Genomic DNA, 26670 nt, shown 5'->3' on the forward strand with positions numbered 1-26670 from the left:
TTCACCTTTTGTTTCCAAAGCTTGTGTTTGGAGGTGTATTTTCTTTTCCATTTCTTTTTCTTTTAAAAAGTGATTACAAAAATCACTCAACATCCATTTATAAGGTTCACTATGTTTTCTATGATTGACCAATGTTGAATCTTTTTGTGATGTTTCATAAATTGACATACTTCTAATTATTGTTTCTGGTAATACTATTATTTCTTCTTTCTCTTTTTCTTTTACTTCTTCTTTCTTTTCTTCCTCTTTTACTTCTTCCTTTTCATCTTTTTCTTCTACCTTTTCATTTTCTTTTTTGATTAATTTAAAAGTATACATTTTTCTAATAATTTTACTACCAGGACAATCTGTAACATCAATTCTTTCCAAACAATGAAAACCATGTTTAATGGCAGCCTCTTCCAATTCTTGTGATGGATGAGGAACAGAAACAATAGTATTAAAGATACTTTGTTCCGATCTTAATAGTCGTTTAACATTTTCAACCAATTCATCCATTGTTAGAGTATGAGTGTGACGAGCTATTCTTCTATTGGTTGGCATATTTGATACAAAATGATCAATTTTAACATCGGTTGGGAAATAGGGTGGAGCACTAATGATTAGATCGTATTTACCATCGTTTGGTACCGATAAAACATTTGAATCTTTAGTCTTTTCCAAATTATTTTTCTCCAATTCAACGGTTTTTGTAGTGTCTGGCATAAATTGTTGAATAGGAGTATGAAATAGATAAATATTCTTTGCCCAATTTTCTTCTTCCTTGTCATCGACCGATGAATATTCATCAGATTTTAACTTTTCCTGTTGTTGTTGATAGATATTGTCGACGTTGATCGATGCTTGTTTAATGGCAGACTCATCGATATCGATAGAGTTTACAAGCGAATGTTTGAATCTATCGGCCAACATTATAGACAAAACACCAGAGCCAGTACCAATATCCAAAATCTCTCTTGGCCATTGTTCGCCTGGTTCATCAACATGTTGTCTAATATTATTTAAACCAATATTATAATCATATGTCTTATTACTCCAAACTAATTCATCCAACTTATTATTTGCAGTTTCACTATTATCAATATTGGTTTGTTTAAATTTAGCTATAGATGTATATCCAACTACTAATAATGCATCCGTACCAACTTTTTGTCCTGAATGTTCTAAATATAAAAACAAAGTATAAATAAAACTTATATAATAGATATCATATTGTATTTATATACCTTGATGAATTGAATAATTCTTAAATGTAAATACACCTTTATTTCTTTTTCTCTTTGTTGTTGTTGTAGTTGTTGTATTACTTATTGTTTCATCAACGGTCGTTGTTGATGATGATGGTTCAGATAGATGAGTACTCATCTTTCTCTCTTAAGTTGTTTAATATATAGATATATAAATAAATGTTATAAAACACAGATAGATATATGTAAAATGACTATGACGGTTGAACCCGATCGTCTTTATTTTTTTTGATGGTGTTTTTAAAAAAAAAAGAACAACAGTGGTAAAAAAACAACTTTTATGTGTTTCTATATTTTATTCATCAGAGAGTAGTAAAAAACATGTTAACAACACACAAACCATCATCATCATATATATATAATCATCATACCACTACTACTACTTCTACTATTATTATCTTTTAGATATACATACTTGTCTTTTTTAAAAAATGAATAGTAATTGTTGTTGTAGCAATAATAGTAATAATAATAATAATAACAATCAACAACTAAATTTAAACAAATTACCATTTACAATAATATTGAAGATATTGTCATATTGTAATGGTAATGTATTGGGAAATAGTTATTTTCAATTATCGGCAGTTTGTAAACTTTGGAGAAAACGTACAAGTCAGAGTATCAATACAATAGAGTTTCAAGATATAGAGATACCAAACTATCCAATCGTTAATAGATTCCTTCAACAATTTACATCACTTGTAACACTACGTCTCAAACAATGTACACTCGAACTATCTCAACTATCACTCCTATTTGAATATTATACATGTCTAGAAGAAGTAGACATTTCATTTTGTAAATTATTATCATCTCAACAACAACAACAACAACCAAATGATATATCTATATCATCATCACCTTTGGATCAATTATCAACTTTATCATTATCTTCTTCTTCTTCTTCAACTTCGACTTCAACCTTATCACCTTCTACAACAAATCAAAGTTATGATCAACTTTTATTTTCTCCTTCCAATTCTTCATCTTCCTCTCATTCCTCCAATTCTTCATCTATTGATATAGGATTATCAAATTTTCTATTTTCATTAATTGATCATAAATCTTTGGAAAGACTTTATTTATCATTTAATCATTTGGATACTAGGATGACACAAGAATTACTTTGTCTATCTACGGTACCGAATCATTTTAATATCAATTTAACTGTCAATCTAATGTATACCAATGGAATAGATGTGATTTGTGAGATTATGAAAACTAATCAGTCGGTCATCAAATCACTTAATCTAAACAAGAGCAAGATTGGTAGAGAAACCAATTCATTGATGGTATTTAGTGATGTACTAAAACTTAATCATAGTTTAACATCTTTGGATCTTTCATCAAGTCAGATATCAGATTCTGCTGCCAAGATATTAGCAGAGTCACTAGAGACAAATGATACTTTGCTATCACTTAATTTATCTGTTAATGAAATAAGACAAGATGGTTCAGTATCTTTGGCCAATGCTCTAAAAGTAAACAAGAGTATTACATTGTTAAACTATTCTTATAATCTACTTGGTGAACAAGGTACAATGGCATTTTCAGAAATGTTAATCTATAACAAATCACTGACACATCTCAACTTATCTGCCAACAAGATAACCTTTTCAAATACTCCAACCATTACATTGGCACTTTCTAAAAACACTACATTAAAGTCACTCAACCTTCTTAGGAATATGATCGACCCTATTGGATGTCAATACATTGCCAATGGATTGGCAAACAATCAGTCTTTGACTAGTATCAACTTTTCAAGCAACAAACTTGGTAATCAAGGTTCAACATCGATATCAAAAGCATTGGCTATAAACAAGGGTTCAGCAATCAAAGAGTTGGATCTATCTAGTAATTGTATAGAGGATCAAGGTGCAGCTGCTTTTGCCAATGTAATCATTTACAATCAATCAGTAACAACATTGGATCTATCTGTCAATTGGATTGATAGTAATGGTGTCATTAGACTAGCTCAAGCTTTTCTTGAAAATCCAAAATCCCCCATTACCTCGATCAACCTGTCATGTAATACCATTTGTCCACTAGGTGCCAAACATCTCGCCGAAGCATTAATGCATCCAGATTCATCACTGCATCACATCAATCTATTTAGTAATTATATAGAGACTGAAGGAGCATTTGAATTAAGTAAAGCACTTGCCACTAATACTTCCATTACCTCTATCGAACTATCTGCCAATCTCATTGGTAATGAGGGTGTCAAATACCTATCACGTGCACTCTTGACCAACGTTTCTATCAAATCCATATCACTCAGTCAAAGTCTACTATCCTACGAAGGTATACAACACATTGTAGAATTAATGTCAGTCAATACTACTATACGATATCTCGATCTAAGTTACAACATTATTGGATCAAGGGGTGCACAAGAACTAAGTCGTGCATTATTACAAAACAAAACAATCACTTCGTTGGACCTATCGTCAAACTCTTTGGGCGACGAAGGAGCAACAGCCATTGCAGATATTTTCCCAATCAATACTACCCTTCAACGATTATCACTGTATAATAACAAAATTGGTACCGACGGTGCCAAACATATTGTCCGAAACCTCTCTAAAAATCATACTCTCTTTTCAATCAACCTTTTGGCAAATCGAATAGATACTCAATGTTTAAAACCAATTTTAAAAAGATTAGAACATACTCAACATACTCAAACTGGTTCAAATACAAATTAATAGAAACCAAAAAGAAAATAGGCGACATATATAATTTATATTATTTATTCAAAGATTTTAGATAAAATGCCAATTGACATTATTCTAGATTCTTTATCAGAATCATTTTTAGATATTACTAATAATTAAAAAAAAAAATAGGAATTAATTAATAAATCATTTCTTTTTTCCATTTTTTTTTACATACAAATTAAATATTGAATAATTTCTTCCAATTCATCTTGATAATCAGAAGTTATTATATCCTTGTCTAGTAAATAAAATACTCTAGAGATTGAAAATAAAATAGCTCTTTTAATGGATTGATCCTCTTGATAACGATAGGGCCAAATAAAATGAATCAATTCTCTAGACATTGATCTTGTACTTGGTGAATTACCTGCACAATCAATAAACAATCCAAGTGCATGTATTAACCGAGAGAATAAATGATGATCCAAACCAATTAAATCCATTGTACTACATTTTGTCACTCTATCCGATCCTTTTAACAGAGGATAGAAAAATGTTGTTGCCAATTCATGAAATCTATTCACCCTAGTCTCTACCTTTTTACTAATTTCTCTTTTTCTAATTATTGTTCCAATCACGTTATTATTATTATTATTACTGTTATTATTTGGGTCAATTATAAATTTGTTTGATGATTGTAAATCTTGTTGTAATTGTTTTCTTTGTTGATCTAATTGGTTTACAACTCTACTATCATAATTTGATAGATATTTGGCAGTATCTATCAATGTTGATAGAATAGTTAATCTTTGACCAATACTATAGTTTGGTTTACTAAATGTACTAGTTAAATAATCTACCACTGGACCAGTAGAATGAATTGCCAATGCCACTATTGATTCTTGGACAATCACTTCAAAATTCTCCAAACCATATTCATTGGCAAGATGCAACAATGATCGTGTCAATGGTACACTAAATTCATCCAAATCATCTGGTTTACTATTCCAAACAATTGATGATATCGATGTAAGTGCACTTTCCCATGATTCTGGTGTATGTTTATTTGTTTGAAATTCCATTAAACAATCCATTAAATATCTAAAATAAAAAGGAAAAGAAAATTATTATTATTAATATTTGTTCTATTTCTTTTCTTTTTGCTCTTTCTTCTTACAATTTCTTTTTTACTTGTTTAAGATCAGATTCATCATCATTTAGATTATATGGTTTAAGATAATCTGGATCATTGATTTCTTTTTCATCATCATCATTGATTTCTTCAATTTTAGGTCTTCCTATTTCTTCTTCTTCTTCTTCATCATCTTGATTATCTAAACTAACCAACATATTTGGATCATCATATTGACTAAATTCTTTTTCCAATTCTAATTGATATTGTATTTTCTTATCTATAGGTGTAATCATGATTTCTGATTCTTTCTTCTTTTGTTCTTCTTCTTCTTGATATACCAAATTAAAATCTAAATTAATAGATTCTCTATCTTTTTTTGAAAGATGATCAAAAACCAAACCATTTGAATCACCAGATACAGTTAAAAATTTAGATATTTTTTCAGACAATACCATTCCTTGAATATTTACAAGTGGAATAGTACTCTTTAAATGAGTTTCTATTCCTTTTACAAATAATGATGATAAATTAAATTCTCTAACCGTTTCAATATTTAATTTTTCTAAAAAATAATAAATTGATCTTGATAAATCTAAATTAAATAGATTGGAATTATTAGTATTGGAAAGAAAAAGTATTTTATATAAATTTTCTCTCTCTTCTTACAAGTATGATGAATTTCATCAATATGTCTAATTGAATAAGAATCTGACCAATATTTTAATAAATTTGTTAAACATGTTTTATAAATTGATTTTTCATTATCACCTATAGAAAATAAATATTAATATTAATATTTTCTAATAATATTCTTTTTCTTTTTTTTTTTATAAAGTTTACATACCATTTTCTGAAATTGAAAATAAAAGATTTAGGAAATAATTATGTGACATTAAATTGTTTGGATATTGTTTTACCAATAATTTGTTTGTTAATTGGAATATAATCATTGATGTTGGTTGTTGATACCAAATTTCCTTTAATACAATTATTAAATTATTATATACATTTTCATTATCTATATAGATAGAAACAAAAAAATATTTGTTAATAATTATTTTCTACTATTTTGATTATAATGTTATTTACATTTATATAAATTATAGACAAGTTTTGTTTGAAATTTATCAATTTGACTACCATACATATTGATCATAATCTTTGTAAATAATTGTATATTTTTCTTTTCTTGAATAAATGGAATTACAAATAATTCAATTACATTATCTAAATCAATAATATATTTAGTATCTAATTCTTTTCTTTTTCTTTTATATACATACCAATATAACCAATATTTAATAATTTAGAAATCAATAAAGATAAGAATTGTTCAATAATGATGATTGGTTGTTGTGAATTGTTGGTTGTCTTGTTATTGTTGTTGTTGTTGATAATTGATAATTCTTTAATAATATCTTTAAATAATCTATCAAAATAAAGGTTTGATTCAAAGTGTTGAAAACAATGTACATTGTTTGAAACTTTTGATTTAAATTGAATATTTCTAACTTTGTCTGGAATGGTAGATATAGATTGTACCAACAACTCTATAGAATTACCACCACCACCACCAACACCACCACTTTGATCCAACGTATTGAATACTTTTTGTAATAATCTCTTTTGATTAAATGTTGATAGTATTCTTAAGAGATATTCATAGTATAATTGTTGATTGATGATTACTCCTCTATCACTATCATCACTACTATCACGATTACTATCTCTTTTTGACAAACTAAATGAAAGGAATAGAAATGAATCCAATAGATACAGATCATTACTTGTAAACATCCAATCAAATGTATTCCTATCACTATCAGTTAAAGCATAATACCAATGATGATAGACATCATTCAATAATAGATCCAATATAACATTGTATGTTATTGTTACTTTTTGATCCAAAGAAGATAGACTTGTAAAGTATTGTTTTAAATGACCAAGTGATGTTATAATTGATGTTAAATTACGACTACTACTACCATTACTACCACTACTCTTTAATGATTCAATGATCAAGGTCAGGGGAGGTATAGATGTTGAAGTTGAAGAGCTATCTTGATTGTTCATATGTTTGTTTGAATCATCATCATCATTATTATTATTATTATTATTATTGATGTTGTATTGATGACTGTTTTGATGATGATTGATGCTATTATTACTTTGTGATTGTTGTTGTTTTGAATTCATTGAATCTTGGGAACTGCCTACGCGTTTGCTTTATCGTCGATGTTGGTAGATGACAAACGTGATTAGTTTGAAGGATCAATAAAAGGTTTACCACGTGATTGAGAGTAAAGGGGGGTTACTTTTTGTCTTGAGATCGAACAAAAGACTTCTTCTTTCAAGAATCTCAAGCTTGAAAACCAAAGCCTAGATATTTTTATAAACATCGATAACCCATTTTTACTGCCCCCTAAATACCTAATAATGTAGGTAGTTTTTAGTTTGGTTTTTACGAATTTTTAATATTAATTTTGTTTTTTTTTTCCAAACAGAAAGTAGTTTATAAAAGACCAAAACCACCCCTGAAATTGAATAATTATTCATCATCAAAGGAGGTTTATCGTATTTCTTCCAAAGTAAAAAAATGTAAGTCATACAAATAAATACGTTCATCTCATCTCTACTTCTACCTCTCTATCCTAAAAAATATATGACCAAGCACACACACATTCATACACACACTGTTGTTGTGAAAACACAATTTCCCACTCTATCTCTTTCTCTCTAGAGATACAATGCTTGCTTGTTTTGTTGCAAAAAAAAAAAAAAAAAGTAATTAACTTTAAATCGCAACAAAGAAAGAATCACAACCATCATTAATTATTGTAGTGATTGTCATTGTTTCTTTCTTTCTTTTCTTTTCTTTTTTATTTTTTTTATTTATTATTCAAATACAACATATAATTCCTTCTTTGTGAGTAACAACCAAACAAGAGAGAGGATAAAAGGAGAAAGAGTGAATAAAACCATTCATTGATCACATCCCCTATCTCGTCAATATTAATATTAATAATAATAAAAAAAAATGTCGTCTCCGATGAGATTGGACTCTTGAAATCTCGACTGTCGATGATTATTATCTTTGCACGTTTGCCTCTATAAAAATTTAATACTCACTTCTTGCTCTTTTTTTTTTTTCTCATACATTGTTTATAGTTATTCATTTCATTTGTACATATAGATAAAGGCAACATATACACACACACACTGTAAATTTAACAACATCAAAAAGATTATCAACAACATCAACAACAATCATCTTGTAAATATAAATATACATATACATATATATATATATAATAGTGACACATAGTAGGCGAGAGAGAGAGAGAGAAATAATAAAACATCACAGACAAATAATATAATAATATAATTAGCAGATAGAGGATAGAGATTATAAAAATAATAATAATTTAATTATTTCAATATCTATTAAAGTAAAAAAAAAAGGGATAGGCAGCAGCTACAGTAATAATAATATATAAAGCTCGGCAACAAACAATACACCAAGAATAACCAAACCACACACCTTGTAATTTTTTTTTTTTATACTTGACTGTCCACCTCATATCCTCTCCTTTATTTAGTTTCACCAATTTATATACATTCACATTCAATTTCAAAACAAACAACAACAAACCCAAACCAACAACAAACTTTATTTATTTAAATTTACTACTACTTTTTTTATATACTACTTTACATATCAATCAATATTCATCTTCCAGTAATCATCCCCCCTTATATAATATAATAATTTAAACAACAAAGAAGAAAAAGAAAAAGAAGAAGAAAATAATGTCACAAGGTAAGAAAGAAAAGAATATATATTTACACAATGAATGATATTAATTATGTTTTATATTTTTTTTATAGGATCATATTGTGTACTATCATTGGATGGAGGAGGAGTTAGAGGGATAATAGAGACAGCAATTCTATCTAGAATCATAATGGTATATCCCAATTTTTTAGACAGTGTTGATTTAATTACAGGCGCGAGTGCTGGAGGTATATTGGCGTTGGTATTGGCTTCTGGCAAGTCAAATATAGAGGCACAAGATTTTTTCAAAAAGCTTGCACCTGCCATTTTTCACAAGAGCTGGTTCCATGAGATCACCAGTCTCGACAGTTGCATTGCACCTGCCTACACCAATGCCAAATTAAAAGAAGTGTTGGCACAAGAGTTTGGCGATCTTCGTTTAAAAGATCTACCCAAAAAGGTATTGATTCCTAGTTTCCAATTGGACAACCACTCAACCGCCCACATTCCCGAAGAGGACAAGGTTAAAAATGCAGATGGATCGGGTGTCTATGAAGACGATGACGATGATTTCGAAATCATCCCTCACCACGTACCCCCACGCAAACAACAACAACACAGACGTTGGGCACCACGTTTCTTCCACAACCTCCATCACTCCAAGACCAAGAATCACAAATGTGTCGATGTTGGTTTGCGTACCAGTGCCGCACCCACCTATTTCCCCATCTATCAAGGTTTTGTAGATGGTGGTGTCTATGCCAACAATCCATCGCTTTGTGCAGTCACTAGTGCCATCTCGTCGGGTGTACCACTCGATTCGATTGTCGTCTTGTCATTGTCAACTGGTCGTGACGGAATGTTTGTGTCACCGGAACAGTATGGAGCAGGTGACTGGGGTCTCGCTCAATGGGCTCCAACTCTTATCAACATGTTGTTGGACAGTAACGTAGAAATCTCTGATTTCCAATGTGCTCAATTGCTCGGTGGTCACTATCATCGTGTCGATCCACTCCTCCCAAAGGTCATTGATTTGGATCAACCAAACTTTATCCCACTTCTCGAGGAAATCGCCAACAATGTCGATATCACAGATACATTGAATTGGATCAAACAATATTGGTTCAATGAGAAACCACAAGTCAATTTTACCAAAACTCCAACCACCTCTCCTTCTCTCTATGCAAACAAAAAGGAATGTTGTCAACATCATCAACAACAATCAGTACCACCAACTATTAAACCACAATTCCAAACTACCAATGATGAAGGAAAACAAGTTGGTCAAGAGGAAGAAATGGAAGAAAAGGAACAAACAGAAAAACAAATAGAACAAGATGAAACGATTACATCACAACTTTCATGTATCTCATCAACAATGGAGGTTATTGATAATTATCAAGAATCTGTACAACCAGAAGCAGCAGAAACGGTATCAACAACCCAAGAAAGCAGCACAAATACAACACCCACCAACAGTAATAATAATAGTGCAACCTATTATGGTGGGGCTGACAGGCGTTATTGTACCATTCAATAAGAGTTGATCAAATTAAAATTTTAACCCAATTGAAAACTGTAAATAGATTATGTGATGATAATGGCGAAGACGATCTTCTTCCATCCCACCCCACCAAAACAACAACCAATAATATAATAAACAAATAAGTGGCGACCTAGATTTTTAATACATATAAATATAAATATAAATATTTATTTTTTTGATTGACTGACCGACAGACCTCTATCAATTAAATATCTCAATCCATTATTATTATTTTGTTCAAAAAAGATATCTAATTTGTTAAAGAATGGCAGAAAATCATAATAATATTAATAATAATCAAAATAATAATAATTTAAATAATTTATTAAACAGAGCATCAAGAGTATTAACACCAAAACCAAATTGTCCCAAAGAAGAATCAGAATTGGAATATGTTAAACTTTTACAACAACAAATTGAAAAGAATGCAAAAGATGCCAAAAGATTCAAGATCATCTTGGGTGTTTTAGCTGTGGCACTAGGACTAGTTGTATTTAATGCAACGGTACAATCATATGCCTTTCAAACGTACAGAGTCTCTCAAAACTTTTTCAACCAAGCTTGTGAAGGAACCTTTTCAGAGTACCAAAAAGAGTGTGTCCATGTACTATCAAATGTCAAATCACATTGTCTTGGATTGGAATCAAAGCTGAATCAATTCCCAAAAATCACCAAAGAAGCAACAGTCACTATTAAATATGAAATCTCAAAAGGACACTATAAAGAAACGGATATTACCTATGCCTATTTAGGTATGGATGCACTCCATGAAGCTTCCAAACAATGTGTCTATGAATCCACTATCAGAGCTTTATACCTATCAAAGTATTCACCATCAAATGGTTTTACATTAGAACAAGCCATTCAATTATACCTTTATGATAAAAAAAGTATTTATTTAAAAGAAAACTAAATAATTATAAAGTATTAAATAATATATCAAAGTAAATTAAATTCAAAGTAAATAAAAAATAATAATAGTAATAGTAAAAAATAAAATCCAATTTTCATTCTATTTCATATTTCTGCACAAGCGTAATTCAAGTTCAAAATTATTGATTATTCACAACATATATATATTTTTATATATAGAGAGAGAGAGAGAGAGAGAGATAAATCTAGAAAAGATGATATCAAGATTAATTAATAAGAATATTGTAGCAACATCAATTTCAAGATGTACCACCTCTTTAGTATCAACACAATCATCATCATCATCGATCACTTCAAAGAGACATTTCTTTAATATAGTTCCTGATCGTAGGTATTATAATATATACTATACAACTACTTTGAATCAATCAATCAATCGAATCATTAATCGTAATGTTTTAATTCTTTAGCAAGTATGGGTTTAAGTGAAGAACAAAAAGAGTTTCAACAAATGGCATTAACCTTTGCCAATGAACAAATGTTACCTCATGCAGCTCAATGGGACAAAGAAGAGTTCTTCCCAAAGGATGTATTGAAAAAGGCTGCTGAATTGGGTTTCGGTGGTGTATATGTAAAGGATGATGTAGGTGGTACTGGTCTATCAAGAGTTGATGCTACTATCATCTTTGAAGCTTTATCATCTGCTGATGTTAGTACTACTGCTTATTTAAGTATTCACAAGTATGTAAAAAGAAATAGAGAGAGAGAGAGAGATATAAAGATAGATATAATATATTTACTTAATTATTTTCTCTCTCTAGTATGTGTGCAGGATTAATTGATATATATGGAAATGAAGAACAAAGAAACAAATTTTTACCATCACTTACATCGATGGATTTATTTGCATCATATTGTTTGACAGAACCAGGTGCAGGTAGTGATGCAGCATCATTAATGACAACTGCCGTCAAGAGTGGTGATCATTACATTCTCAATGGTTCAAAGGCATTCATTAGTGGTGGTGGTGATAGTGATGTATATATGGTGATGGTTCGTACTGGTGACAAGGGTGCTAAAGGTATCTCTTGTTTGTTGGTTGAAAAGGATACACCGGGTCTTTCATTTGGCAAAAAAGAGGAAAAGTTGGGTTGGAACACTCAACCAACACGTGCACTCATCTTTGAAGATTGTCGTGTCCCCATCGCCAACCTCATTGGAAAGGAAGGTCAAGGATTCAATATTGCCATGAATGCATTGAATGGTGGTCGTCTCAATATTGGTGCATGCAGTCTTGGTGGTGCTCAAGCCTGTCTAGTATCAGCTCGTGATCATCTCAAAGTACGTCAACAATTTGGCAAACCACTTTCACAATTCCAAAGTCTACAATTCCAATTGGCAGATCTTGCCACCAAACTATATGCCTCACGTCTTATGATTCGTCAAGGCGCTAAAATGCTCGATGACAAGGACCCATCTGCATCGGTCTATATTGCCATGGCCAAACTCTTTGCATGCGACAATTGTTTTGACATTTGCGACGGTGCCCTTCAAATGCACGGTGGTTATGGTTATCTCAAAGATTATCCAGTCGAAAGATATCTTCGTGATCTTCGTGTACATCGTATCCTTGAAGGTTCTGATGCTGTCATGAGAATCATTACTTCTCGTGAAATGTTAAAAGATCATTAAAAATAAAAGTAATAAGAAAAGAAAAGATAAAGATAAAGAACCAAAGTATAGTATTTATCGGTTTTAACAACCCGGTTAAAATTGAAGAGATCTCCTTTGCCGTAAACTATTGGGGGGGAAAGCCCCCTGTCTGACGTAGTAATTATACCAAACCTTTTTTTTTTGTTTTTTGGGGAGATTCAACTATACTGGGGGCAAAGGTTTGGGTTTGGCTCTCTTTTTAAATCAGACTCTCTGTTTTCGAGATTCTCTGTTGTTGTGATTAAAAAATAAAAATTAAATAAATTCAATTTTAATTGGGCTAAAAGCGAGCGGGTTGGGTTAGAGTGTCTCGAGTTTTGGGTTCATTGTAGTCCCGCATCATCACATAGAACTTTTTAATTAAAAACAAACAAATAAATAAATACAACAAAAAATCGCAAACACAATTATATATATATAAAACGTCTTCCTTCTACCCACCCCCCCTTTAAACACCACACTGTACAATAGTTTGCTGTTTACCACATTTCTCACCAAAACACACACAATCGATTATTATAATTTATTTCACAACAACCTTTGTAAATTAAACAAAGAAATATTAGTAAAAAGATAGAGATAAACATTCATTCATTCAGTCAGAAACATCATAATTTCAAATTTAAATAATAATAATCATAATAACCAATAGAGAGAGAAGATATTTCCTACACCAAAGACCTAGATTAAATATATATATATAAATAGAGTCTATCAATTAAAAAGAACGATTGCCGACATTCATCACTACTTGATCAATTTACAGAAGAATTCCCTATTATTGATAGTTTGACCTATGGTTATTCTTACATTTATTCGGTAAGTATCCAATTTATAGAATTATATTTATATAGATATAGTTGTAAAAAAAAAGAGAGAATGAGAAGTAGAGTATGTAAAAGAGGAGATAGGAAAGGAGAGAGAAACTATACAACAATAAAAACAAATGAACAACTAACAAATTACACATAATATTGATTATTATAATCATGGCGCCTGGATTTCTTACCTCTTTTTTGACTATAAAACAAACAAATACTTCTGTTATTCAATCCCTTCCCAACCCAAACAAACTACAAATCAACAATACAAACAAATGAATGATAAAACAGATAGTAGTAACTCTAGAATGTCGACGACTAGAGTTGTGTTGGAAAAAAACAAAAAGGAGGAATGAATAGGCAACAAAAAGGATAATTATTATAATGTTTTTTTTGAGAGTTTGTTTATTTAGAGATCTTCGTCATCGTCGTCGTCGTTGTCGTTTGTGTCATATGTATAATTTCTCTTCTCCCTCTTTTTTTTCTCCCTCTTTTCTTTTTTTCTCTCTCTCTTTTCAACAACTCTATAGACCAAACAAACTTTTACTTTTCCACTTCTTCTTACACTGTTGTTATCAATTATTATTATTAGTCATGGAGAGACGGATTTTAACAAATATGGAATATTACAAGGACATTTAAATGTTCCATTGAATAACAAAGGGAGGTATCAAGCTGAACAAGTTGGAAAGAAACTTGATCATGATATCTCTAGTACTTTGACCAGCAACGTTGATCTTGTAATCTCATCGGATTTAGACCGTGCCTATGATACTGCAGCCATCATTGTTGATAAACTATCGATCAAACCATCCAAACCCATCGTAACGACACCTCTTCTCAGAGAAAGATATCTTGGTAAACTGGAAGGTGTTGATATGCGACAATTGGTCACTTGGGAAGAGCTCCCTGAACAACCAAACAAAATGTTGGAATTACAAAATCTCCTCTCTCAAAAATCAAATTTAATTTCAATCATTCAAGATAAAGATCAACCCAAACAACAACAACAACAACAAGAAGTAGAAGTATTACCAACACCACCACCAATCCAATTAACTAATCAAAATAACAATAATAATAATGAACAAGCACCAAAACTTTTAAATTCACAAATTAGTTATTATAATGCACTCAAGCACCTTCCTCAAAAGGAATTAAAAATAGAATCAAAACAAAAATTAATCAAGAGAGCCAAAGAAGCATTCCATTTTATTCTCAATCAAGTACCTCAAAAATATGTAAACAATAGCACTACTACTATATTTGAATTCAACGATATACTCGGCTCTTCAGTGGTACCACCAGGCGAGGCGGCTCCAATGACACCATCTCCATTATCTTCATCTACATCATCCGATGATTCAACGCTTTCATCTTCATCTTCATCTTCATCTTCATCTTCATCTTCATCTTCATCTTCATGGTCGTCATCATCATCAATCAACAATGAAAATCTCAATCATCTCAATCATTTCAATGAATTAAATATAAATAACAACAACAACAACCAGAATGGTGAATCATCTAAAAATCATAGTAGTAGTAGTAGTACGACTACTACTAATGACAAAGAATTTCATATATTGGTTGTATCTCATTCACTGACATTAAAGACGTTACTCAGTCTTTTGTTGTTAAAGAAACCTTCGTCGACACCTTTTTGCAATTCATCCACCAACAATGAAAGTATCACACAGTCTGAAGAATCCTCTCACCAACATTTCAAGTGGATTCAATTGGAACTAAAGAATGCTTCACTTTTGCGCACTAGTTTCTCTGTGATTGAAAAGAAAACAAAGGATCAAAAGAAAAGAGCTCCTCGCGATGTCTACTTTTATCCCATTGTTTCATTAGAAGTTGCAACCCCAAAGTCTTCTTCTCCTCTTTCCATGTCACCTATACAAACTCATCATCATCATCATCATCAACATCGTCAAGGACAACAATCAACAACCACCGCCACCAATCCCTAAGATAAAAATGTACAACAAATAATCCAACCGATTAATTAATTACCAACCAACCAACTCATCTACTCAAATTCTGGATTTAAATTAAAATAACAAATTTAAATCCAGATTGACGAACGCGCAAACAACAAACAAATAATAATAATAATAATAATAATAATAATAATTTTTTTCCAACCAAAAACACAAAGAAAACACAAAACTCTCAACAACAAACATAATAATATTTTTTTCCCTTCTCTCTCACTCTCTCTCTCGTTAACCAACCAAGTAATATTGGTTTTTTTCCTCAATCAAACTAATCTTCAATGAAAAGTTTGATATCAAAATTGAATAAACAACAATAATTACTTTTTTTTTCTAAAACCAATAAAATCCAAGAAATTGGACTATGAAAACTAGTTTTTTATCTTTTCGAAAGTTTTATTGTTTGTTTTTTCAAACAAAATAGATAACCAATACAATATATATTTATACATAAATGGATAGTGATGAAGGAGATATAGAAACCTCTCAACAAGAAGAGGAAAAAGATGAAGATGTATTAAATAATAACAACGATGAAGATGAATCATCTAAAATGAATGATGGTGATCAAAAGAAAGATTCAGATCAACAACAACAAGATACAAAGAAATCATCGATTATGAGAATATTAGTAGCAACAGATAATCATTTGGGTTATTTAGAAAAAGATCCTATTAGAGGTGATGATTCTTTTAATTCATTTGAAGAGATTCTTCAATATGCACACAAGTTAAAAGTAGATATGGTCTTGTTGGGTGGTGATTTATTTCATGATAACAAACCTTCTAGAAGTTGTCTATATCGTACAATGGAGTTGTTTAGAAAGTATTGTTTAGGTGATACACCAATCAAATTACAATTTCTTTCTGATCAAGCTGTCAATTTCTTTAACAAGTAAGAATAGATAGAGATAGAATATATATATTTATAATATGTTCCTTTTTTTAACCTTTTTCTTTTTCTTTTTCTTTTTCTTTTTCTATTTAAGATTTCATACAGTAAATTATGAAGATCCAAACTTTAATATATCATTACCAGTATTTTCAATTCATGGTAATCATGATGATCCAACAGGTGAAGGTGGTTTAGCAGCATTGGATCTTTTATCAGTATCAAATCTTGTAAACTATTTTGGAAAGACAGAGAATATTGATGACATTACAATATACCCGTTGCTCATTGGAAAGGGTGAAACAAAGATTGCAATCTATGGTTTGGGTAACATTAGAGATGAGCGTCTCTATCGTACATTCCAAAAACAACAAGTCAAACTAATGAAACCAATTGAAAGCAAAGGTGAATGGTTCAATATCCTCGTACTCCATCAAAACAGAGTGGCACACAACCCCAAAAACTATGTTCACGAACAAATGATTGACAATTTCATCGACTTTGTTCTTTGGGGTCATGAACATGAATGTCTTATCAATCCACAACCTTCATCAATTGGTGAATTTCATATTACCCAACCTGGTTCTTCAGTTGCTACTGCCCTAAGTGAAGGTGAATCAAAAGAAAAGTAAATATTAAATAATATATATATTTATTCTTCTTTATGTTATTAATTTATTTTCTTTTTTCTTTAGATTTGTTGGACTTTTAGAAGTATACAAGAATCAATTTAGATTTAAACCATATCCTTTAAATACAATTAGACCATTTGTATTGGATACTATAACATTGGCAGATAGTAAAATCAATCCAACTGAAAACGAAGAAATAGCAACATTTTTGGAAAACAAGGTGGAAGCAATGATTATTATGGCAAAGGAAAAGGCTGCTGGAAAGCCAAGTGAGAATCTATTACCACTCATTCGACTCAAAGTAGACTATACAGGCTACAGTACTATCAATCCACAGAAATTTGGTCAACGTTTTACTGGAAAGGTGGCCAATCCAAACGATATCCTCCTCTTTACCAGAAAGAAACCAACCTCTTCCAAAAAACAACAACAAGATGTTTTTGATTCTGAAAAAACAAAACCAGATGACAAGATCAAGGTAGAGGATTTCATATCAGAGTTTTTAGGTAATACTCCTGCTGATCGTTTAAATATTCTATCTGAAACTGATCTTCACTTTGCTCTTCACAATTTTGTTGATAAAGATGAAAGTGATGCTATTTCAAAGTATGTATAAAAAAATAATATTATTAATAATAATATATGATATTTATTAATTAATTTTTTTTTTTTTACTTTTAAAGTCTTGTAAATTTATCAATATCAAAATCTTCACAATTCTTGAAACGAAATGTTGCAACAAAAGATGCTCATCATGACCATATAGTCAAAACGATTGAAGAGAATTTACCAATTAATTGTATATCTGGTAATGATCAAATCACTAACCCATCAAACTCCACTACATCAACATCTACAACCTCTACACCATCATCAACTCAAAAGAGTAGTACACAACAACAAAGAGGTGGTTTACAAATGTCACCACCACCAATGCCATTTGATCCAGATGCATTTGAAGGAAATGAAGATGATGAAGAAGATTCACATAGAGACCATCATCATCATGGAGCAGATGATCATGGTGATCAATCAAGTAGTGAAGATGAATTATTTAATTCCAATATGTTTAAAACACCTGACCCTCCAAAATCAAAAAAGACACCTGCCTCCAAGAAAAGTGCAACACCAAAGACACCATCATCTACCACCTCTTCACCAAGAACTCCCTACAGATCTCCAGTTGGGTCACAAGTTATTAGTTTGGATGACTCAGATGATGAAGACGGAAGTGATCAAGATAAAACAAAGAAAAAGAGAGCTAAAAAGGCTGATCCTTCTCCAAATTCTTATGCTAAAAAGAAATCAAAGCAATAAACAAAGTCTGTATAAACACAAACCAGGTAATTTTTTTTTTATTTTTTCGATCATTATTATTTTTTTTTAACTGTTTGAGTCAAAACTATATCTTACACCTTGTAATATCCAATAAACCATCTTGTGGTATGGTGTTGAATAATTTATAGTTTTAAAAGTTTGTTCCAAATGTTTGATATTGTCTTGAGCCGACTTTTGATCAGAATCTTTAAAGTTTCTTTTCATAAATTCCTTGACCATTGAATATCTTGTTGTATTTGTATATTGTTTCATTGTTAATAATAAAATTATTTCTTTAATTCTTGATTCATCAAATACTAAAATAAAAAATAAAGTTAATATTTAATTATATTTTTTTTGATTCTTTTTTTTTTCATTACATACTTGAATCATTATCAATATCAAACTCTGGTGAAATCAATAAAGAACAAGTTGATTCAAGTTTTCTTTTTTGATTCATATCTCTCCAAAGATAAGTTTTTGCAAAAAATGAATCAGGACCATTGGCTAGGATACCCTTTTCAACCAATTGTTCACCAATCTTTGTAGTTATTTTCCTTTGGACTTGGTAGTTGAATCCTCTTGAAATTGACATGATCATTCCTCCAAATGTTTTACTTCTTTTACTCGAAAATTTATCACATTTATTTAAAATATAATCCAATACACCATCTCCAGTTGGTGTAATATCAACTACTTTTATTAATATTAAACTATATTGATAAAAAATAAAGTATTAAAAATTTAATTAATTTGTTTGTTTTTCTTTAATCTATTTACTTTTTAACTTCTCCCTTTTCAACAGCCAATCTACCTCTTAACAGTAAATCACCCAATGCAACTCCAATAAATCCAAGATAAAAGGGCACATTTGAAGGTGGAAGTCTACATCTTTGTTGTCCTTGCAACATTAATAAAAATAATTGTTCTGGCAAACTTAGATTATTCTTGTCCAACTGTCCTTGATTTATCTTGTTGTTGCTATTATTATTATGTTGATAAAATGATTGTACTTTGGGTGATTCCATCTTTGGGCTGGTATCTAAAAATAAATCATCATGGTTTGGTTGGAGTAAGGATTCGTTCATTTTTTTTTTAAAATGAATGGTCAGAATATATATTATTTTAAAATTTGATTAATTCTTTTAGATAACAAATGAAAATAAAATAATAAAGATTTTGTGAACCAACAACAACAACAACAACAATATTATTTTTAAAATTAATTTAATATAATATCCAAATCAGTCAATCCCTTTAAATATTTTTATGTGGGTAGAGAGAGATAGAAAGAGAGAGAAGTGTGGTTGAGAGAATGTATATGTGTTGGGGATTTATACACTTTAGAATATCGTATAGTTGGTTGGTTGGATGGATGGATGGATGGATGGATGGTAGTATCTTATCTGTTTTACCGGACGGAAATCAATTTCATCCTGTTTTTTCTCTTAAGGATTAATATTCATATGTATATGTTGGGGGTAGTAGTATGTGTTGATATTTTTGTTTCGTTCGAAAAAACTACTCAAACACTACTTCATCAACCACCACCAAACATATATATATATATATATATATGTATTTTTTTTAATATTCGAAAAATTGTTTATCATTCATGACAAGCAAGATCTTCATTCATCTATGGAACAACTACTTGTCATCTGCCAACAATAAATGAATAAATGTCAATATGAGGGGTTGTACTATCATTTGGTAATTACGAATGACGCTAAATGTTGATGATCAATCACCATTTTTTTATATAGTAATGGAATTATCATAATAATGATGGTTAAATGACGACGAAGTTATAGATGACGTCGCCTGCAATAGAGGTGATGTCGGTGATGATGATAACAATAAAGTTGTCTCACTATGATTATTATTACTATTATTATTATTATTAAATAAATTATTTGTATGAGGAGGAGAAGTAGAAGGAGAAAATGTGGAATGACCAAAAGATTGGTAATAGTTGTAAATGGATGTTGGTGATTTATGATGATTATGATGGTTAATGTGATGTTGTTCAGTTGGTTCTTGGTTTTGACTAGCAGCATTGGCTTTATAATGTATATTTAATACCAACAATAGAATAGCTACCAATGAAATTGACATTAACAACAACATGCCAATAAAAAAGGTTGATAGTTTTTGATCTAAAGAAGAATTAATTAATAAATGATAGGTTTGGTTATTTTGTTGGTATAAATATTTATATGTACCACAAAAATCACAATGATGATATCTATCAAAGTCTTTCGAAGTATCATTTACACAATCATATTGGAATATGATGGTTGATATCATTGGATTATAACATTCTCCAGTGCCATTGTCCAAAGATCCTTTCTCACAACAATCTTTTGACTTGTGAGGTATTATTGTTGATACATTTGAATCTAGAGAGGATGTTGTTGTTGTTGTTGGATCACCAACAATAAACAAATGACTATTATTATTACTATTCTCAATCGATAGTAGTACTACTATAATGATTACTATTACTAAAGTTATATTATTGTTATGATGATGATGATTGTTATAATATTGTTTTTTTCGATGATGTTGTAATATTGTATATCTATTATTCATCTATATCTACTATCTATCTAATAAAATATCAACCAAAAAGGTATTTTGATTGCTATATACTACATAAATGAATCAGTCTCTTTCTCCACCTTGAATCAAGGTGATGGGGAGAGAGAGAGAAAGAGAGAAGGACAGACAAGTTGTTCTCTCCTCTCATCCTCCTCCTAGTGTGTGCTATGCTGATGCTAATACCACTACCTCTGCACAATCAAACAACATCCTATAGTGTGAAGAAGAAGTGAGGGGTGATCAACTCATACCAATGAGCTTTTTCTTTTAAAACAAAAATAAGTGGTGTGAGAGACCGACTGACCGATTTAATTGAGGTGAGAGCCCTAAAAAGTAAAAATCTTTGACATGACATGACTGACCAATGTTTGTCTCACTAAAAAAATGGTCAGTCGGTATGAATGCCATGGCTTATAAGGAGCTCTCCAGAGCTCTTTCAGTTCATTATCAAACTCTTCCAAGCTTGCCTGCCTTCTCTCCAAGATGATAGAAAATCAATTAGTATCAAACACCTCCTCCTCCTCCTCCTCCTCTGCTGGTCTCAAGACCGAAGAACCGCAAGCTCCTATTGTTGCTAGTAAGTAGATACTTTAATTTAATTTAAATACTTTTTTTTTCAAGTTTCTAATCAACATCTTTCCTTTAGAAAACCCAAAATCAATGAATGAAGCAATGTCGTTATTAGATAGAATGGATAAACAATTCAGGGCTTATGTTGGTCAAGCCAATACAATTTAAATCACAAGATACTGGAGCTTTTTTTACACAAAAAAGAATTTTCACATGTAAATCGGGATCGTCCTTGCTCAAGCCAAGAGAAGACCATCATACTCTTAGTATATTGGATCATAGTTCAATGAAAATGATATCTCTCTAGTAGTAGTAGTTCAAAGTTGAATCAACTTCAAATGGTTTTTCAACAAGTAATGACTCATATACCTTCCCACCTCTCAACTCATCACAAGTCTAAGCTTTAAAGAATAAAAATCGTTAAAAATCGATCAATATGTAATATCATTCTATTTTTATCTTTGTATTATTATTACTCTTTAAAAGAAAATGAATAGTAATCTTTTAGCTTATAGTAGTCAAACAATAGTATCATCTTTACCATCAATACCATCATCATCATCTATTCCTCTAAACAACAATAAACAACAAAAAGAAAAAGAAAAAGAAAAGAAAAAGAAAAAGAAGAATGTACTATTATCAGACTTGATCTATTTGATCATATTTATACCTATTTGTTATCTATGTTATTACCTACCATCATTTTATATTGAATCATTTGATTATCTATTTGATACAAGTAAATATGTACTTTGGATTTCATCGATCATTATTGGATACACCTATGTCAATCTTGTTACAGAATCTAGAGATTATCCTTTTTATTGTAGAAATAAAACTCATAGAGTATGTATATAAAAAAAAGAAATAGATCTATCTATATACCTTGACTAATTATCATCTTTTTTTGTTGTGCTGTAGGACTTTATACAATTATTAATTATATTGACATTGATGTATTTTATTGCTCCAAGTAAAGCATTAATGGGAAATAGTAATGGTGATAGTACTACTACTACTACCACTACTACTACTGCCAATCAAACATTTATATACAACTATGTAACCTATTTTATTCCATACTTTATTGCAATACATTTCACATACTTGGATCATAATCTATTGGTCCTAAGAAAAGCTGGTCATAAATTGGGTACACCATCACTTTGGAAAACATATAATTTCCAAGAGATTATTGCCATTGTTCCAATGATTCTATTGGTCCTTTCTCTCCTAACTTGGCATCTTTATTTAATTGTAATGACATTAATACAATCTTTTTATTAATTATTATTACTAACAGACAATCTTTATTTCTATTTCTATTTTTTAGGCTATAAATGGATTATGGAAATATTATTTAATAGTATATGGAACTGTACTGTCAATTGTTTTAACTATCAATTATATACTTGCCAAGACACATTATCTTCACATACACCATTATATTATATTTGGATCACTTATTCCATTCACTGCATTCAATAATGCACTATCATCTTTTTGTCTTGGTGTTGCTACTGGAATCACTGTAGAAGGTGTTTCTAGATGGTCAATGGCAAAACTATGGTATCCTGGTATTAGAACTTTTAAATAAACAAATAAAAAGAAGTTAAGATAAACCTTTTTTAACTAAAAATAAAGACTAAACTTATATAGTTCTTTTCTTTTTCTTTTTGTTTTAAAGGTGTATACAATGTATGATATATTTTAGGTTCCCTACTCTTGTAGACTTTTATTAATTAGCTTATTCGCCAATGACGTTTCTCTCAGAGACATAAATACCATCGAGGAACTTTCTGACATCTTTGTACTTGATTTGAGATCTGAGTTGGATAGTGGCACAGGATTGAGACAATCTTTCGAGACAGTTACCAACGAGGACGATTTCATCCTTGACCTTTTCAGAACGGACACAGGTGATACCTTCGAGTAACTCAATACGACGAACGATCTTTTCACCGAAGAAGTTACGGATTTCAACAACCTTTCCACCATCAACGACGACGACGTTGATTGGGAAATGGGCATATACGAATCTCATCTTGTATTCGAAACCCTAAAAAATTAAAATAGTAGGTAGTAGTAGTAGTGATGATATGTTAGTTTTGATTCCTTATTTTGTGTTTTGAATAGAGAATTGTATGTACCTTGGTGACACCAGTGATCATGTTCTCAATGTGTGATGAAGCGGTGGTGAGAGCAGCAATTTGATCACGGAGACCGAACCATAACTCGAGGAGGACGGTGGTGTCCTTCTTGGTCTTGACGAGGGAGATGTCGACTTGCATGTGACTGAGATCACGGTTCAAGGTACCACGTGGGCCGGTGACTTGGACCTTTCTTCCCTTGATTTGGACAGTAACTGTGATAGATTAGATTGTGAAAAAGATACGTATTTGTGTATAGTGTAAGGATTAAGGTTGTTAGTCTCGTCTTTTTACTCTTTCTCTCTATCTTGCGTTGTGTTAAGGATTCACACATACCTCCAGTTGGGACCTTAACAGTCTTTGATGATTTGATAACTTTCATCTCTGTGTGTGAACGTAGTAGGGGAATCTAGTTTGTTAGTATGCAGAGTTTTGATACTCCATGGATGGATTCGCCGACTGAGCTCTGCCGCAGCAGAAAGGATGTCGTGACTTGTGAAAATTGCAAAAAAAAAAAAAAATTTCATTCGCCATCATGAAATAGTCGCCCGTCCTTAAAATTAAAGTTATCTCTTTATCAAACCGACCGAAACACATTCTTCACTATTCAACATACATTGATTGTTTCCTATAGAAAGAGATAGATAGAGAGAGAGAAAAGATAAAAATGAGTAATAAACATTTAGATGATGATTTCTATGGTAGTGATGATTACGATATTGTCAACAACAACAACAACAACAAAGACAAAGATAATGGTTCAAGAGAAGCAGAGAGATCAAAAGGAAAAATTTATCCTGTATGTCTATATACAATACCCTTTTATTCATCATGGTCATCATCATGATCATCATGGTCATCATCATGATCATCATCATCATCATGATCATCATTCTAATAGATTATATATTTTTAGATGGGATATAGAGATGGTCTTGAAGATGGAAAGAATCAAACATTACAGATTGGGTTTAACGATGGATTAAAGGAAGGTGTCATTTATGGTTATAATTGGTCTCTGTTGCTTGGTGCTGTTAGTTCTGTAGATGTATTCTTTCATCACAACAAACATTTTGCAAATGAGCATACCTCTAAATTGGATGATTTAATTACATCTCTTCGCGTGCTTATTGATTCAAAGTTGGCTTCTCCATCGGTCGATGTATTAAAACAAAAGTTTATGGTTTATGAACATATCGATCAACCAACTATAGTAACAAAGACAAAGAAATCTTCAAACTTTGATGGATGTTGTGGTGGCAGTCAAAATGATGATGGTTGTTGTAAACAAGTTGAGGAAAAAGAAGAAAATACAAAAAGTTCTTGTTGTTCAACTCTAGAGTCATGTTCAACTACAACAACAACAACAACAACAACAAATCAAGATGATCAACTACAACAACAACTACAACAAAAACAACAATCAAATTTAGATGAAAAGATTCAAAAGGAATTTGAAGAGGAAAAGGAATTCATTAGATTTAGATTAGAGTGTATTGAAGCTATCAACAAATGTGGATTAAAAGGTGAACAAATTATCAATGATTGTTTGACCAAAAAGATGACTGTCAAATTTGGCAGCTCAAGTTATTAATCATAGTGGGCGTCGATGATTATAATGGAATTGCCGAGAATGGCAATCTTTCAAACTCTACACCTACAACCATTGTACAATTCCAGAGATACTACTCGTACTATTCAATTGGAATAACCTAACCAACATAAAGGTTAAATGTATCATGTTGGTTGGTGTTTATCGTTTTGTTGAACAAACGATCCAAACCATTCCTAGTCAATAGCAATTGTTCCAAATCAACAAAAACATCATCCTTTAAATGTCCCAACAACAACAACAACAACAACGATGATGAGGTTATATTCTATATAAAGCAATAAACAACAATAACCAAAACTGTTTGCCTTTTTATATATATCCATAAGTTTTAGTTTATTTCAATAATAATCGTCGCGTATCGTTATTAAAAATCTATAATTTATAATGATCTTGTTTGGTTAGCCACCTATATAGTATTTTAAAATAATTAATTAATCAATTAATAAATAATATCAACATACATTTAAATTTAATTAATGTGTGTAAAGAGAAGAGGAGGGGGGGATAACAATTTTTAAATGGATAATAATGAAGAAATAATCTTGCATTTGATTTGTTAATCCACCAGGACATGTATGTATGTATGTATGTATAAATAAATAAATATTTTCCAAATGATTTTGTTATTATTATTGTTGTTGTTTATTATTGATTATTAAAATCACCCACCATCGTCAGATGAAATTGCAGTATGCAAAAAGATTAAACTATTTCCAAATATTCTACTACAAAAAGAGGGAAATGAGGAACAACATAAGTATAAGAACATGTTTAAACTGTTCATCATCATCGTCATATGATCATCATACCTATTCTTTATTAAATTATTACTATTACTATTTGAAACGGTGGACATTGAATTCGATGTCGATGATGGTGATGCCAAAGAAGGCAAACTATTTGAAGAGGATGTAGATGTTGTTGTTGATGGTTTCATGGTGGCGGTAAATGTACAAGTAGATTGTGTTGATAAAGTTTGTCTCAACAATGGTTGAGAGAATCTCATAAATGATCTCTGCATCTTTATATGAAATTATAAATAATACTATATAATGTGAATGTTATTGATGTTGATGATGGACAGACGAATGTGTCTCTTTATCAATGATCAT

At 30.7% G+C, this 26670-nt stretch overlaps 14 protein-coding genes across 14 annotated transcripts; 8 read left to right on the plus strand and 6 right to left on the minus strand.

Moving 5' to 3' along the window:
• Nucleotides 1–154: 154 nt before the first annotated feature.
• Nucleotides 155–1365, minus strand: DFA_10797 (uncharacterized protein; the record flags this gene model as incomplete). Its single annotated transcript, XM_004351387.1, has 3 exons — nucleotides 155–172; nucleotides 196–1163; nucleotides 1227–1365. 3 exons carry the CDS (start codon nucleotides 1363–1365, stop codon nucleotides 155–157), a joined length of 1125 nt encoding a protein of 374 aa, XP_004351439.1.
• A 313-nt stretch (nucleotides 1366–1678) lies between these two features.
• On the plus strand, nucleotides 1679–3961 carry DFA_10798 (uncharacterized protein; the record flags this gene model as incomplete). Its single annotated transcript, XM_004351388.1, has 1 exon — nucleotides 1679–3961. The coding sequence occupies one exon, from the start codon at nucleotides 1679–1681 to the stop codon at nucleotides 3959–3961; it is 2283 nt and encodes a 760-aa protein (XP_004351440.1).
• Nucleotides 3962–4069: 108 nt separating this feature from the next.
• Nucleotides 4070–7247, minus strand: DFA_10799 (Telomere length regulation protein; the record flags this gene model as incomplete). Its single annotated transcript, XM_004351389.1, has 7 exons — nucleotides 4070–4079; nucleotides 4145–4445; nucleotides 4518–5014; nucleotides 5091–5610; nucleotides 5893–6066; nucleotides 6138–6275; nucleotides 6332–7247. 7 exons carry the CDS (start codon nucleotides 7245–7247, stop codon nucleotides 4070–4072), a joined length of 2556 nt encoding a protein of 851 aa, XP_004351441.1.
• Nucleotides 7248–8861: 1614 nt separating this feature from the next.
• DFA_10800 (patatin family protein) lies at nucleotides 8862–10366 on the plus strand (the record flags this gene model as incomplete). The annotated part of the gene is made up of 2 exons (XM_004351390.1): nucleotides 8862–8871; nucleotides 8940–10366. The coding sequence occupies 2 exons, from the start codon at nucleotides 8862–8864 to the stop codon at nucleotides 10364–10366; spliced, it is 1437 nt and encodes a 478-aa protein (XP_004351442.1).
• Nucleotides 10367–10637: 271 nt separating this feature from the next.
• Nucleotides 10638–12937, plus strand: acad8 (acyl-CoA dehydrogenase; the record flags this gene model as incomplete). Its single annotated transcript, XM_004351391.1, has 4 exons — nucleotides 10638–11262; nucleotides 11465–11632; nucleotides 11716–11986; nucleotides 12067–12937. 4 exons carry the CDS (start codon nucleotides 10638–10640, stop codon nucleotides 12935–12937), a joined length of 1935 nt encoding a protein of 644 aa, XP_004351443.1.
• Nucleotides 12938–14054: 1117 nt separating this feature from the next.
• Nucleotides 14055–15755, plus strand: DFA_10802 (uncharacterized protein; the record flags this gene model as incomplete). Its single annotated transcript, XM_004351392.1, has 3 exons — nucleotides 14055–14107; nucleotides 14193–14234; nucleotides 14372–15755. 3 exons carry the CDS (start codon nucleotides 14055–14057, stop codon nucleotides 15753–15755), a joined length of 1479 nt encoding a protein of 492 aa, XP_004351444.1.
• A 478-nt stretch (nucleotides 15756–16233) lies between these two features.
• Nucleotides 16234–18619, plus strand: mre11 (DNA repair exonuclease; the record flags this gene model as incomplete). The annotated part of the gene is made up of 4 exons (XM_004351393.1): nucleotides 16234–16673; nucleotides 16768–17298; nucleotides 17366–17908; nucleotides 17986–18619. The coding sequence occupies 4 exons, from the start codon at nucleotides 16234–16236 to the stop codon at nucleotides 18617–18619; spliced, it is 2148 nt and encodes a 715-aa protein (XP_004351445.1).
• Nucleotides 18620–18685: 66 nt separating this feature from the next.
• On the minus strand, nucleotides 18686–19707 carry DFA_10804 (Golgi phosphoprotein 3 family protein; the record flags this gene model as incomplete). Its single annotated transcript, XM_004351394.1, has 3 exons — nucleotides 18686–18936; nucleotides 19004–19332; nucleotides 19400–19707. 3 exons carry the CDS (start codon nucleotides 19705–19707, stop codon nucleotides 18686–18688), a joined length of 888 nt encoding a protein of 295 aa, XP_004351446.1.
• Nucleotides 19708–20377: 670 nt separating this feature from the next.
• DFA_10805 (uncharacterized protein) lies at nucleotides 20378–21214 on the minus strand (the record flags this gene model as incomplete). The annotated part of the gene is made up of 2 exons (XM_004351395.1): nucleotides 20378–20778; nucleotides 20845–21214. The coding sequence occupies 2 exons, from the start codon at nucleotides 21212–21214 to the stop codon at nucleotides 20378–20380; spliced, it is 771 nt and encodes a 256-aa protein (XP_004351447.1).
• A 492-nt stretch (nucleotides 21215–21706) lies between these two features.
• DFA_10806 (uncharacterized protein) lies at nucleotides 21707–21961 on the plus strand (the record flags this gene model as incomplete). Its single annotated transcript, XM_004351396.1, has 2 exons — nucleotides 21707–21800; nucleotides 21870–21961. 2 exons carry the CDS (start codon nucleotides 21707–21709, stop codon nucleotides 21959–21961), a joined length of 186 nt encoding a protein of 61 aa, XP_004351448.1.
• A 321-nt stretch (nucleotides 21962–22282) lies between these two features.
• Nucleotides 22283–23390, plus strand: DFA_10807 (uncharacterized protein; the record flags this gene model as incomplete). The annotated part of the gene is made up of 3 exons (XM_004351397.1): nucleotides 22283–22639; nucleotides 22715–23050; nucleotides 23127–23390. 3 exons carry the CDS (start codon nucleotides 22283–22285, stop codon nucleotides 23388–23390), a joined length of 957 nt encoding a protein of 318 aa, XP_004351449.1.
• A 150-nt stretch (nucleotides 23391–23540) lies between these two features.
• Nucleotides 23541–24325, minus strand: rpl9 (60S ribosomal protein L9; the record flags this gene model as incomplete). Its single annotated transcript, XM_004351398.1, has 3 exons — nucleotides 23541–23852; nucleotides 23944–24158; nucleotides 24280–24325. The coding sequence occupies 3 exons, from the start codon at nucleotides 24323–24325 to the stop codon at nucleotides 23541–23543; spliced, it is 573 nt and encodes a 190-aa protein (XP_004351450.1).
• A 285-nt stretch (nucleotides 24326–24610) lies between these two features.
• DFA_10809 (uncharacterized protein) lies at nucleotides 24611–25537 on the plus strand (the record flags this gene model as incomplete). Its single annotated transcript, XM_004351399.1, has 2 exons — nucleotides 24611–24742; nucleotides 24860–25537. 2 exons carry the CDS (start codon nucleotides 24611–24613, stop codon nucleotides 25535–25537), a joined length of 810 nt encoding a protein of 269 aa, XP_004351451.1.
• A 359-nt stretch (nucleotides 25538–25896) lies between these two features.
• DFA_10810 (uncharacterized protein) lies at nucleotides 25897–26564 on the minus strand (the record flags this gene model as incomplete). Its single annotated transcript, XM_004351400.1, has 3 exons — nucleotides 25897–25930; nucleotides 26224–26283; nucleotides 26368–26564. The coding sequence occupies 3 exons, from the start codon at nucleotides 26562–26564 to the stop codon at nucleotides 25897–25899; spliced, it is 291 nt and encodes a 96-aa protein (XP_004351452.1).
• Between the last annotated feature and the right edge of the window lie 106 nt (nucleotides 26565–26670).

The sequence above is a fragment of the Cavenderia fasciculata genome (assembly GCF_000203815.1).
Source record: "Cavenderia fasciculata unplaced genomic scaffold Scf_EUAJFUG01CK1KI-5, whole genome shotgun sequence".
NCBI classification, from domain to species: Eukaryota; Evosea; class Eumycetozoa; order Acytosteliales; family Cavenderiaceae; genus Cavenderia; species Cavenderia fasciculata.